This window comes from Lynx rufus, unplaced genomic scaffold, assembly GCF_022079265.1.
Source record: "Lynx rufus isolate CCGP_SWC_20201006 ecotype Redwood Valley unplaced genomic scaffold, mLynRuf1.p SCAF_30, whole genome shotgun sequence".
NCBI lineage: Eukaryota > Metazoa > Chordata > Mammalia > Carnivora > Felidae > Lynx > Lynx rufus.
Window position 1 is genome coordinate 7,965,643 of NW_025814846.1, and position 14,276 is coordinate 7,979,918.

The 14,276-nt window shown below is 42.8% G+C and overlaps 1 protein-coding gene across 1 annotated transcript; it reads left to right on the forward strand.

The window, feature by feature from the left end:
- The first annotated feature begins 596 nt into the window (after positions 1–596).
- On the forward strand, positions 597–2,000 carry ASB12 (ankyrin repeat and SOCS box containing 12). The gene is made up of 2 exons (XM_047092476.1): positions 597–1,437; positions 1,867–2,000. Exons 1-2 carry the CDS (start codon positions 612–614, stop codon positions 1,998–2,000), a joined length of 960 nt encoding a protein of 319 aa, XP_046948432.1. The 5' UTR covers positions 597–611.
- The last annotated feature ends 12,276 nt before the right edge of the window (positions 2,001–14,276 follow it).

Sequence of the window (14,276 nt, forward strand, 5' to 3'; positions counted from 1 at the left end):
GAACTGAGGGCCTGCCCCATCAAACTGATGTCAGAATGCTCAGGGATGACAACTTGACACCACACACACACACACACAAAAACCATTCTGTTAGCCTAGCAACTGCCAGACTAGAGTCATTTCATTAGTCCACACTTTCTGAACTAAGGAAGGTGCCTCTACCAAGTCACCAGTAATGATGTAGACCCTACTGGGAATGGAGGGATACAGATGGATACAGCGTTCCTTACCCTGGAGTTTACATACTGAAGCACAGATACGTGCAAATGTAGTGTGAAAGTTCATAGATAAAGTCTAGTGTGATCCTTTGGAATCCCTGAGCATGGGGAGGAGGAGATTAGGGAAGGCTTCCCAGAAGTAGGAGTTTGAATGTCAAGTAGAACAGCATATGCAAAGGCACCAAGCTGTGAAATGGCCTTATGTGTTTGGGAAGCCATCTCTGAGCCCTAACATAAGATGAAGTAGGAATTAAAAGCAGGGGGCACATGAGTGAAGAGCCTGATGGTGAAGGGTGGAGGGGGTAAGGTTTGGCATCCAGGCTTTTTGGTGTGGGCCCTCATTCTCTCTCCAATATTTGTCACCCACAGATCTGGCATATCCTTGTGCTCATAATGAGAATAGTTCTGCTGCAATCAATCAAGATGAACCTCATGGACATCACCAAGATTTTCTCCCTCCTGCAGCACGACAAGGAAGAGGAGGACACCGACACAGGGGAGAAGCAGGCTCTCAATCAAGCAGTGTATGACAACGACTCCTATACCTTGGACCAGCTTTTGTGCCAGGAGCGTTACAAACGTTTCATCAACAGTAGAAGTGGCTGGGGTGTTCCTGGGACACCCTTGCGCTTGGCTGCTTCTTATGGCCACCTCAGTTGTTTGCAGGTCCTCCTGGCACATGGTGCTGATGTTGACAGCTTGGATGTCAAGGCACAGACACCACTTTTTACTGCTGTCAGTCATGGCCATCTGGACTGTGTGCGTGTGCTTTTAGAAGCTGGTGCCTGTCCTGGTGGTAGTATCTACAACAACTGTTCTCCCGTGCTCACAGCTGCCCGTGATGGTGCTGCTGCCATCCTTCAGGAACTCTTAGGCCATGGTGCAGAGGCCAATGTCAAGGCTAAACTACCAGTCTGGGCATCAAACATAGCTTCATGTTCTGGCCCCCTCTATTTGGCTGCAGTCTATGGGCATCTTGACTGTTTCCGCCTGCTTTTGCTCCATGGGGCAGACCCCAACTACAACTGTACTGACCAGCACCTATTGGCTCGTGTCCCACGGCCCCGCACCCTCCTTGAAATCTGCCTCCACCATAATTGTGAGCCAGAGTACATCCAGCTACTAATTGATTTCGGGGCTAACATCTACCTTCCATGTCTCTCCCTGGACGTGAACTTGCAAGATAATAAAGGCACTGCATTGCTGCTACAGGCCCGAGGTAAGTGTCAAGCAACTTAGCTCTATAGACCTTCTGGCTTGGAGGTCCAAGGGCCACAAATCACTCCCCAAGCTAATCCTTGTGGGATGAATTGGAGAAAATACCATCTTCTCCCTCTCCTGAGACCCCAGTGGAGAAGTTATAGATTCCTTATTAGAGAAAGGATTACTAAGATAAGGTGGGGGATATCACTAGTAGAATTTCTAGCTTTGGCCCTACCAATGACTGTTTTGTGGCCTTGAGCATGCCTTCTGTAGACTTCAGTGTGTTCCTATTGGCACCATGCATTGAGGACAGGGCGGGCGGGGGGGATTTCTTAGAAGGAAGAAAGCAATTAGGGCTGCAGGATCCAGGGCAGGGTGGATGCAGTCTTGGGTGGGAGAATTACACTGAGAAATGCTTCTTATGACCTATTTCTCCTTGCTGTAGCCACTCCACGGTCACTACTGTCACAGGCCCGTTTAGTTATCCGCAGAGCCCTGCACCAGGCCAGCCAGCCACAAGCCATTGACCAGCTGGATCTTCCCCCTGTGTTGATTAGCTACCTCAAACACCAACTGTAATCTTGCAGCCTTAACAGAAACCCACAATACCTACAAAAACCACCTGGGGACCCAGGTAGCTGAAGGGCACTACAGCTCCACCCATTCACCTGGAGCTGCTCCATATCCTCCACAATAAGATACTCATCAAAATAAATCCTGGTGGCTGCTCTCCTGTATTATCCTCCACAATAAAATCCTCATAAAAATAAATCCTGGTGGATGTTATGTCTGCTATATGTGTGTGTGTGGGGGGGGGTGGGAGTTACTGGGGTAAGGGGTCTGGTTGGCCAAAGGGAAGGATAGTAATTATCTGGCATTTGACACGCATAGGAGTCCTGGCCACTGACGGGGGGGGGGAATAATCCAATGGCTCACACCTCCTCCAAGATCTCAAAGAAAATTTAGAGCTGTATTGTCCTTAGAAGCAAGGTCAAAGAATTCAAGTGGTTGATTGGAATAGTAGCATCAGTTTGCTCAGCCTTGTACCTTCCTTCACTTTCCTGTTTTCTATAAGGCACCCTCTCTGGAGCTGTAACCCAATCTCCTATTACTCTGAGTCAAGTAACTAGGGATCTTCCCATTAATCCACCTTTAATCATAGACTGCATTCCCACTAGTCCAGTTTATATTCAAGATCTAATTGGGAAATCAAACTACCAAATATTTATGGCATAGAATTTAATGCAGAAAAAAATTGGTTATATAGATGATAGGTTGAGATGCCAAGAAGGATGGGAAGGTAACCTAGTGATTAGTGACAGCAGGATACTAACACCACCCCTAGGCTGGAGGAGTGAGGGAGGAGGTATGTCCAAAGTTCAGGGACAAGGGTCACTTGATGGAAGTAGAATCACAGGCTTGTCCAGGGGTGCTAAAAGGGAGGCACTGTTCAAACAACAAGAAAAGAAGAAATATCCTTTCCTTTTCCTTATTGGTGCCCTTCAGTCTGCCTCCAATGTCTCTCATTGAGGGAAATTAGAAGTCAACTAATATCAGATCCTGGGAAACAGGGGCCAGACCTCCTGCTGCATCGGGCAGAGCAGGGAAAGGTGCATAATGGAGGGGCAGTGGGAGAAAGTGGTGTTATCTAATCCAGGAGCTAGTATCACATAACAGAATTGGAAGTATATTCACATTGGGAGCCATAAAAGAGACACAGCAGAGACACCACTGGAAGCACAAAAGGCAGAGGCTAAGTACCATGGTTTCTCTATTTTTTCTAATCTTTCACCAGTGCTTCCCATTGGTTGAATCCAGCCAGATGATTGATGAGGGAGCCTGGGAAATGCATCCTACACCCTCTATGATATGGAGAAGGGCAGGGTAAGGAGGCAAACATGCCCTGGACCAGCACAGATAACCACTCAAATTCAGATCTAGGCAACTTTATTTTGCTAAAATCTTCTACAGTACCTTCTTGTGTTTCTCCTGCACAACTGTGGGTGGGGATGTGGGCAAATAGTGAAAGAGACACAAGTTGAAGGAGTGGAGGAGGAGAGCTCAGATAATCTTTAGATATTTAGAGCTTTTCCTGCGAACTGCCTTGACAGTTCCTCTATATCATGATCTCCTATTATGAGGAAAAGGGGGCAGGGAATAAGGCCTTGAGCTGTCTTGCCTCTCTCCTCCTTACCTGCTCACTCTCCCTAGCTCCTAGTGCCTGAAAGACTTTAGGAAGCCAAGAAAATTGATCATCTATCTCCATGATCCTGCCCTACTCAACTTCCAGACTTTCATTCTTGTTTTGGAGAACAATGCAACTGTTTATCTCCAAGAAGCAAGAGAACTGAAGGATTTGGCTACAAGCACAGACAGGGCTTCAGGGCAGTTGGCCCTAGCTCTCTTGTACCTTTATTTCAATCTAGGCTCCTGAGGAATGAGTTGTCCAGGACCCCATGCCTGGCTCTGTCCCCTATCCCCTTAAAGCCCTTGGGGATTAGGAGTCAACTTCAGCAGCTCTATCTGATATAGGCCCCCTCGGAAAGTACACCCTTCAAATGGGGCCTAGCCAGAGTGGCCTTTCCTGTGCCATCTGGAACACAGATTCTCTGACCCATGAAAGCATGTAGATACTCTGGGCATTTCAAAGGAATTACATTTAATAAGGATGTAAGAACATAGCAAATTCTAGGCAGAAAGGAAGGGCTGGAACTCTCAGCCTCATTTCTCAGATGAGCAGACTGAGAACCTGACAAAGTTCAATTCCCATGTTATTGGTGGCCCAGCTCTCCAGAATACCTCTAGCTGTTATTTTTCAGCTTCCTGTGTTGCTGGTGAGCAGAGACAATTCAAGAGCTGGTGCCTTAGTTTCTTCCCCTCCTTGGGCCTAACCATTCCCATGTGGATAATAGGCTAGGGGTTGGAATGGGTCATCTCAAATTCTGATGATGAATCTTCTGAGGCAACTTTCCCTAGGAGCCCTGAGAAAGAGGAGGAGGCAGAGGTGATGTCTCTGTTCCTGGAGTGAAATATCCCCCTTGGCCTTTAGTTTCTTGTTGGCATTGGTCCCATACGATAACCCAGTCTTCCCACCACCACCATACTCCCACTTCCCCTGACAACAACCATCAGTTTCCAGGAAGCCATATCTTAATCCTTTCAAGTGAGCCAGGCCACTTCCCTCACTCCTTCTCTCCCTCTCTCCCTGTCTCCTGACCTCCCTTTCTTTCCTTCCTTCCTTCCTTCCTTCCTTCCTTCCTTCCTTCCTTCCCTCTTTTCCTCCCTTCCTGGCACTGCCATGAACCTGGGGCTGGCTCAGCTCTGCTCTTGTCACTGATCAGTTTGTGTTCTCTCCTACAATGAGAAAATTTTTTTGCTTTATTCAGAAAGGTGGCCCTCAAAGACTGGATCCAAAGTGCAAAATGGCCCACTGGACTTCAGACACCAGAGAGATTCCCTTCAACTGCTAACTTGAGGGAAATTCTGATGGAAGAGCTTGTACTTGATCTTGGGCCTTGAATTGTGGAAAGGGTTTTAATCAGTAGAGAGGGAAAAAAGAGGAAGGAATTCAGTGACCAAAGATCTAGAAGTAGGAAAAAGGCCAGTTTGGGTAAGCAGTTTAGTTTGTTTTGAGTTCAATGTATTTTAACCAGAGATAGGCTGGGGACTAGACTGGAGAGGGCCCTGAATGCTCTGGTCTCTTAGACTTAAAGATTTCAATTCTTAGAATGGGGTATGCACAGTCATAGGAATGATTTGTTGAATATATGGAGAACGTGTTCCCTGATTTCCCAGGGAAAATCTGGCATCATTATATGTTAGTTAATTTTATTTTTATTTATTTTTTCATGTTTATTTATTTTTGAGAGAAACAGAGACAGAGTGCAAGCCGGGGAGGTACAGAGAGAGAGAAGGAGACACAGAATCCAAAACAGGCTTCAGGCTCTGAGCTGTCAGCACAGACCCCAACACGGGGCTCGAACTCAAAAACTGTGAGATCATGACCTGAGATGAAGTTAGATGCTTAACTGAGTGAGCCACCCAGGCACCCCTGGCATCATTATATTTTTAAATTGAGATATAATTGACACATGACATTTTATTAGTTTCAGGTATACAATATTGCTTGAATATTTGTATATACTTTGAAATGGTCACAATATCTAGTTAACATCCATCACCACATAGTGACAAAATCTTTTCTTGTGATAACTTTTAAAATCTACTCTCTTAGCAACTTTCAAATATTCAATACAGTATTATTAACTATAGTCACCATGCTGTACATTATATCCCCCATGAATTATTTATTTTATAATTGGAAGTTTGTACCTTTTGATCCCTTCACCCATTTCAATCACCCTCTACTTCCCACCTCTGGAAACCACTAATCTGTCCTCTGTACATATGAGCTCATTTAAAAATTTTTAGATTCTACATATAAGGGAGATCATTTGGTATTTGTCTTTTTGTGTCCGACTTATTTTACTTAGCATAATGTCTTCAAGGTCTATCCATGTTGCTGCAAATAGCAAGATATCATTTTTTATAGCTGAATTCAGCTATATGTGTATGTATATGTATACATTTTCTTTATTCATCCATCAATGGACATTTAGGTTGCTTCCATGATGTGACTATTGTAAATAATGCTGTAGTAAACATAGGGGTGTATATATCTTTTCAAGTTTGTATTTTCTTTTTCTTTGGATAAATACCCAAAATTGCAATTTCTGGATCATGTGGTAGTTGTATTTTTAATTTTTTGAGGGAACTACATACTATTTTCCATAGTGGCTGCAGCAATTTACATTACCACCAAGAGTGCACAACAAGTTCCCTTTTCCCTACATTTTTACCAACACCTTTATTTCTTGCCTTTTTGATAATAGCCATTGTAACCAGGTGTGAAGTGATATCTCATTTTGGTTTTGATTTTCATTTCCCTGATGATTTGTGATGTTGAGCATTTTTTCATGTACCTGTTGGCCATCTGTATGTTTTCTTTGAAAAAATGTCTATTCAGAACCTCTGCCTATTTTTTAGTCATATTGTTTTTGTTTTTGCTACTGAGTTGTATGAGTTCTTTATATATTTTGGATATTAACCCCTTATCAGTTATATGACATATTTTCTCCCATGCAGTAGGTTGACTTCATTTTGTTGATTAAATTTTCACTTTGTTAATTTCCTTTGCTGTGCAGGAGCTTTTTAGTTTGATGCAACCCCACTTATTTTTTGTTTTTGTTGACTTTGCTTTTGGTGTCAAATCCAAAAGAGTCATTACCAAGACTTATGTCAGGGAGCTTACTGCCTATGTTTTTCTTCTGGGATTTTTATGGTTTCAGGTCTTACATTCAAGTCTTTAATCCATATTGCATTAAATTTTGTGTATAGTGTAAGATAGTAGTGTAGTTTTATGCTTTTCTATGTGGCTGTCCAGTTTTCCCAACACAATTTATTAAAGAAACTGTCCTGGGGTGTCTGGATGGCTCAGTCAGTTGAGCATCTTACTTTGACTTAGGTCATGATCTCACAGTTTCTGGGTTCGAACCCTGCATCGGGCTCTGTGCTGATAGTTCAGAGCCTGGAGCCTGCTTCAGATTATGTGTCTCCCTCTCTCTCTGCCATTCCCTCGTTTGTGCTCTGTCTCTCTCTTTCTCCAAAATAATAAATAAACATTAATTCTAAAAAAAAAAGGGAAAAAAAGAAACTGTCCTTTACCCATTGTGTATCTTGGCTTTTTTGTTATAAATTAATTGACCTAGATAATTCCTAGATTTATCCTGGCAGCATTAATTTCACCATCCTCTTGCAAGCCCAGAGCATTTGACTGCTTATAAATTATTTGTGCACTCATCACTTCACTTACTTCTAGAATAGTTTCTGAACTACCTGGGGAAATCCTTCTCTTCCACAGTCAAGCAATCTGCTTCATCCTGGCACTTTTTAATCTCTATCCATCTATAGTCCCAGAAAACTTAGCTTCCAGACACTAGTCTACTTGATAGCTCTTACTTTGCCAGTCTCCTCACAGCACAGGCTACCTCCTCCCAATAAAAAAGCAGAGGCTGAGGTAATGGCAGGATCTGATTCAGTGGCAAGTTCACCTGCAGTTCCTCTTTGACTTGTACAACACCATAAAACCTCCATTTTACCCCCACTCCTTTGGTCTCACCTGGAAATGCAGGTCCCCCTTTCCAGCCAGAACTTCCTGCTTTTCCAGAAGTGACATCTTGGAATCCTATGGTTTGACACCCATAGTCTCTCCCATTCTTTCACTCAATAAAGATTTATTGAGACCTAATAGGTACCAGGCTCTGAGTTTCAGGTACCACATGATCTCCTATTTTCTCTCCATTTGCCCCCCTCCCCTGTATTCATGTCCTTCCCTGTCCATCTTTGATCCTGTGTTCTTTCAATCATGTCAGTCTCTCACCCAAGTACCAAGCAAACTGGATGAAGCCATTGTCCTCTCCTAAGCCTGGACTGATGAACACCACAGAAGAAATTAAAATAAGTAATCATCATAGAAATCTAAAAAGTTAATATACATTGAATACTTACTATGTGCCAGGCAATATGCTCAATAATCACTAAGCATGGATTAACTCATTTAATTCAATGACCTTATTTTACTCATGTCCAATTTATAGATGAAGAAACTGAGGCACAGTAAGATTAAGTAACTTGCTCAAGATCACAAAATAGGAAGCAGAATCTCATGAAAATGAGATCACCATACATTCCTGGATGACAGCCCAGCTATGCCTTTATCAACTTGCCCATTCTCTACTGTAACTATTTCAAAAAAAATTGTTTAATGTTTATTTATTTATTTTTATTTATTTTTTTTTAATTTTTTTTAACGTTTATTTATTTTTGGGACAGAGAGAGACAGAGCATGAACGGGGGAGGGGCAGAGAGAGAGGGAGACACAGAATCAGAAGCAGGCTCCAGGCTCTGAGCCATCAGCCCAGAGCCCGACGCGGGGCTCGAACTCACGAACCGCGAGATCGTGACCTGAGCCGAAGTCAGACGCTCAACCGACTGAGCCACCCAGGCGCCCCAATGTTTATTTATTTTTGAGAGAGAGACAGACAAAGCATAAGCTGGGGAGGGGCAGAGAGAGAGGGAGACACAGAATTCAAAGCAGGTTCCACGCTTCAAGCTCTCAACACGGAGCCCGATGCGGGGCTCAAACTCACAAACTGCAAGATCATGACCTGAGCCGAAGTCAGACACTCAACCAACTGAGCCACCAAGGTTCCCCATCTTCTGTAACTATTTCAAACCTTGTACAATATTAGCAAGCTTCCTTGCTTTTCCTCTCACTTTGGGGACTTTGCCTCCCACTTCCCAGAATACCTAGAGGTCATTAGGCATGACATCTTCAACTTGTCATTACAACAAACTCTACTACATCCACCCATCCTTCCCTCTTATCTTGGTCCCCCCTTCTATCAAGGCTAACTCATTTCCAGGGGCTCTGGATCTCATCCCCCACCCCTAGCCAGGGCCTTCCACCTGTCAGTTATCCTGTCTCTTGTATCTTCAAATTGATTGGTTTTTCCCCTAAGCACATAAGCAAGCTCATATCCTTCCATCTTGTAAAAACAAATCTGAACCCCAGTACCCCACTTAGCCACCATCTCTTTGCAGTCAAACTTCTGGAACAAGAAGGCTACATACATTCTCCCTTTCCTTGCAGACCATTCTCTTGCCACTCCACTGTAGCCTGGTGTATACCCTCACCCCTGCTCCACACTGGCTTTCCCCATGTCAACAGTGACTTCCTAGATAAACATACAATGTCATATTTTCTACTTTTATCTTGATGGACTTCTGGGCAGCATCTGACACATGCACTCTTAGTTATACCATCCATTTTCATAAAATCCCTGTGTCTTCCTTGGCTTCTGAGAAACTCAGCTCTTCTGGTTCTGGTTTCACCATACCAATCCCTCCCTTTCAGGGCTTTGTGGGCTGTTGTTCCTTATTCCTCTCTTTCTCTTATACCCTTCATCTAAGGTGCCATCACCAAGTCTGTCCAATTCTATCTTCCAAATACATCCAAAATTCAACCACTTCTCACCACTTCCACTGCCTCTACCCTGGTCTGAGTCATCATCACCTCTCACCTAGATCACTGTATGAACCTCCTTCTTGGCCTCATTGCTTCCTCCTTTGCTGTTACAGTGCCCTAGACATTTTACTAAGACCATGCCACTCCTCAGCTCAAAATCCTGAAGTCTAAAGTCTTTAAAATGGTTCAGAAATCATAACAATCTGCTTTCTGTGTCCCTTCTAACCCCCTCTCCTACCACTTTTCCCCCACATACTCTGCTCTAGCTGCACTAGCTGCCCTGTTCTTCTAACATTCCAGTATGCTCCCACCTCAGGGTCTTTGTAATTACTGTCCCTTTCGCCTGGAATATTCTTCTTCTAGACACTCTCCTAGTTTTCTCCATCAGTTTTCTCAGATATTTGCTTGAATAATCACCTTTTTGGTAAGGCCTATCCCAACTGCCCTATTTAAAATAGCATCCTCCCACCAATACTCCCTGTACTTCTTTCTTGCTCTATTTTCTCCATATATTGCTATCTGATATACTACATATTTTACTTACATATTTCATTCATTGTCACTGTTCATTAAAATTACATTATCATAATGGGAAAAATAAAATTAAAAAATTACAACAAATTTCATTCCCTTTATTTTTAAATTAATTTTTATTAAAGTATAATTAGCACACAGTCTTATGTTAGTTTCAAGTGTAAAATATTATGATTCAACAATTCTATACATTACTCAGTGTTAATCACATTAAGTGTACTCTTAAAACATGGATGGACCTACAGAGTTTATGCTAAGTGAAACAAATCAGACAAAGACAAATATCATTATTTCACTTACATGTAAAATCTAAAAAACAAAACAAATGAACAAACAAAATGAAACAGATTCATAAATGTAGAAAACTGCTGGTTGCCACAAGGGACAGGGGTTAGGGGATGGGTGAAATAGGTGAAGGGGATTAAGAGATACAAACTCCCAGTTATAAAATAAACAAGTTGGGACACCTGGGTGGCTCAGTTGCTTGAGTGATGGACTCTTGATTTCGCCTGAGGTCATCATGATCCCAGTGTTCTGGGATCAAGCCCCGTGTAGGGCTCTGCACTGAGCATGGAGCCTAGTTAAGATATTGTCTCTCCCTCTTCCCCTCTCCCCTGCTGGTGCTCTTTCTTTCTCCAAAAAATAAAAATAAATAAAAATAAAATAAAATAGTCACCGGGATGACTTACAGCATAAGGAATATATAGTCAATAATATTGTACTAACTTTGTATGGTGACAGACTGTAACTAGATTTATCATGATGATCATTTTGTAATGTATATAAATGTTGAATTACTATGTTGTGCACCCAAAACTAACATCATATTTTATGTCAACTATACTTCAATTAAAAAAGAAAAAATGCATTTTTATTAGTAAACTGCCTGCTTCAGAGCTTAGCCCTTGTTCCTAGTGTGAAAAAATAAAAAATAAAAACTGACATAAATAAATAAACAGATAAATAAATAAATAAATAAATAAATAAAACTCATAATACCAGGAGGTGGTATATGTTACAGTTAAGAAAAAAGGCCAGTTAAGGAATTGGAGAGTGAAGGCAGGCAGAAATGGGGATTCCTATTTTATATTTCAAGTGTCCAGGGAAGGCCTCACTAATAAGGTGCCATTTGAGCAGACATCTGAAGAAAATGAGGCACAAACCATGTCAGTATTCAGAGAACAAACATTGTAGGCAGAGGGAACAGCAAGTACAAAGCCCTGGATGTGGGATTTCAGACAAGTCAAATTTAGAATGTTCTAAACAGAATCATTACATTTTCCTTAATCCTGTTCCTGTATTTCTCAGTTCAGTGGATGGCAACACCATCCACTGCCTTGCCTAAATCAGAAGCTGCAGGGCATTGATCTGATGGGTTGTGGGCCTCCTCCACTATGCTGGTGCCCTGAGTCCAGAATCTGTGTCTGGTTCATCATGATGGGTGTGGCACCAAACACAAAGCCTGACACAGAGATGCTCAGAGAGTGGCAACATCACTCTGGTGGATGATAGCAACTAAGCTTAATATTGCACCCAAAGATGCTTCATTTGACTATGTTCGACAAATATATGGTGAGCATTAAGTTTGTACTAAACTCTCTGTTGGGTGCTAAAGATACAAAGATGAACAAAGAGACCCTCTGCCCTGGGAAATTTGGTCTGGCTCTGCACAATCAAAATAAACTTGTGTTTAAGGAATCATAGACTCATGTGTGCTTATATCAAAAAGTGGTTTCAGGGGCGCCTGGGTGGCGCAGTCGGTTAAGTGTCCGACTTCAGCCAGGTCACGATCTCGCGGTCCGTGAGTTTGAGCCCCGCGTCAGGCTCTGGGCTGATGGCTCGGAGCCTGGAGCCTGTTTCCGATTCTGTGTCTCCCTCTCTCTCTGCCCCTCCCCCGTTCATGCTCTGTCTCTCTCTGTCCCAAAAATAAATAAAAAACGTTGGAAAAAAAATTAAAAAAAAAAGTGGTTTCAAAGTAATATAGTAAGTTCTATAACTCTGAAGATCCATACGTTGGATCAACAAAAATAATAACACGCAGCAGTACCTAGCACTTAATTGAGGGCTTTGTATGTAGCAGGCTCTGTGCTAAGTACTTACATGAAATACTCAATTCTTTTTTTTTTTTAAGTTTATTTACTTTTGAGAGAGAGAGCACAAATGGAGGAGGGGCAGAGAGAGAGAGGGAGAGAGAGAATATCAGCAGTCTCTGCACTGCCAGTGCAAAGCCCAGTGCAGGGCTTGATCCCACAATCTGCGAGATCATGACCTAAGCCAAAGTCAAGACCCAGATGCTCAACCTACTGAGCCACCCAGGTACCCCAATACTCAATTCTTACCACAATTCTGTGACATGGGTACTATTATTGTTCCCATTATGTAGAAGAGAAAAAGGAGATTCAGTGAGGTGAAATAACTTGCCCAGGTCACACCACTCCTAAGTGGTGCAGCCAACATCCCAGTCCAGGCAGTCTGGTAGCAAAGTAACTATACTATACATCTTGCTTCCCTGGGAAGGACAAAATTAGCTAGCTGAGCATCAGTCTTTTAGCCATACAGTCATGGTCTTATACAATTTGGCCCCAGACTTTTTTTAGCCTAATTTTCAGCTCTTTCTCTCCTCCTACACAAATACTTTCTCTACTCCTATACCAATATGCACCAGCACCACTTGTCCAGATCCTAACTCTTGCCCAACCTACCACACCCTCTCACATTGATGGGTTTTGGATTGGGCAGGAATCCTTTCCCTGCTTTTCTGACTTGACATAATCATCAAGGTCATCCCTCCATGGAAAGTTTCTCTGATACCACTCCCCACCCTGGGAGGAAGGAAGCTCTTCATCTACAATGCTCCAGATCACCTCTGCCAGACTTCTAGTCTAGCTTTCAACTCCTCTCAGAACTACATCCACAGAGCGCCCATTCTCCCAGAATGTTACCATTCTACCCACTCTTCCCAATGGCTATCACAAGGCCTGGTATAGAGGAGGTACCCATGGAATATTTACTAAAGAAAGAAAGAAGCACTGTATTCATGTGGACCAGTCTGTCTACCTGAGTTTATGGAATTACCTCCACACAGCCTGCACATCTGTTCTCATAAGCTTTTCACTACAGCCACAAGACACTGGGCAGCAGAGGGATTATCTCCATTTTGTAGGTAAAGAAACTTAAGACCAATTATTCTTGCTCCCCCACGACAAGCCCCTATAGCGATCAAACAAGTTGATCATGTGTCTGTCAGCATGTGCAATCAGGGCCTAGAGGACTCCCTCTTTGAAAAGTCATTTTGAGATACAAGTTTATGCCTACACTTGGTCTTTCCATACACTGTCCCTGGAGAGGAGCGGACCATACAAATAAGGAGCTGCGCCACCCACCACCACCCTTTCCTCTTTAATTCACATGAACACAATCTTTTCCTGAGACTTAGAAACATCAGGACCAAGAAGTAGGGCACACAGCTGGGAGACCTTTTTAACATGCCAAAGACTACTTTCGTTTTTCTAAAACGCTATTTCTTTTGGACTCAGCCCAATGTTCAATATCTGTTCATCCCAAAGCTAACTGGTATGGCAGAATGTTTGGCAGCTGGGAAGAGGACATGGAGGGCTAATTCCTGTAGCAAGAGTAGCACAGCAGTACCTCTTTACCTCATGTTTATTTCAAGCCCACCACTTGATTGCCTTGCACAGCTCCTCTCTCCCTATTCCCAGAGCTAACACTACCCTGGCCCTGTGTTTCCCTAGGCTTAAAATTTGGAAACTGTCTTTTTCAAATTGTAATATTTAGCCTACTTCAAATAATCAAGGTTCTGGGTGAAACGTGAACACATGGTAGGCAACCAGAGGCACAAGGGAGTTGCGGAAGCCTATGAATGAGGTGGTGGAAAAAAGACACCTCCAAAATCAGGTCCAACAAATGAGAATCAGGACTTTGCAAAGCAGGAAAACACAGTTCCAAGTAAATATTATAGTTCAGCCGTCCAGATGGGGAAACTAAGGCTAGGGGTGAGAAGGTACTTGCTCAACAAAGTCACACAGTGAGCCAGTGGCTCCCTACTCCCTACCATTTATCTAGAGCTGGAACCAGAATAGGAGGTCTGATGTTTAAGGTGTGATTTTTGTTGGAACTGTATAGAATGTCATGGAACATCATGGAATATTATAAGAAGAATTGAGTTCAACTGTCAGAGTTGGAAGAGATCAAGGAACTTGATCAATCTTACACCT

Excerpts from the sequence above, each read along its gene's own strand:
- ASB12 (XM_047092476.1), top strand. The coding sequence starts at position 612 with ATGAGAATAGTTCTGCTGCAATCAATCAAGATGAACCTCATGGACATC. Across the intron at positions 1,438-1,866 it reads ATTGCTGCTACAGGCCCGAG|CCACTCCACGGTCACTACTG; the intron begins GTAAGTGTCAAG and ends TCCTTGCTGTAG.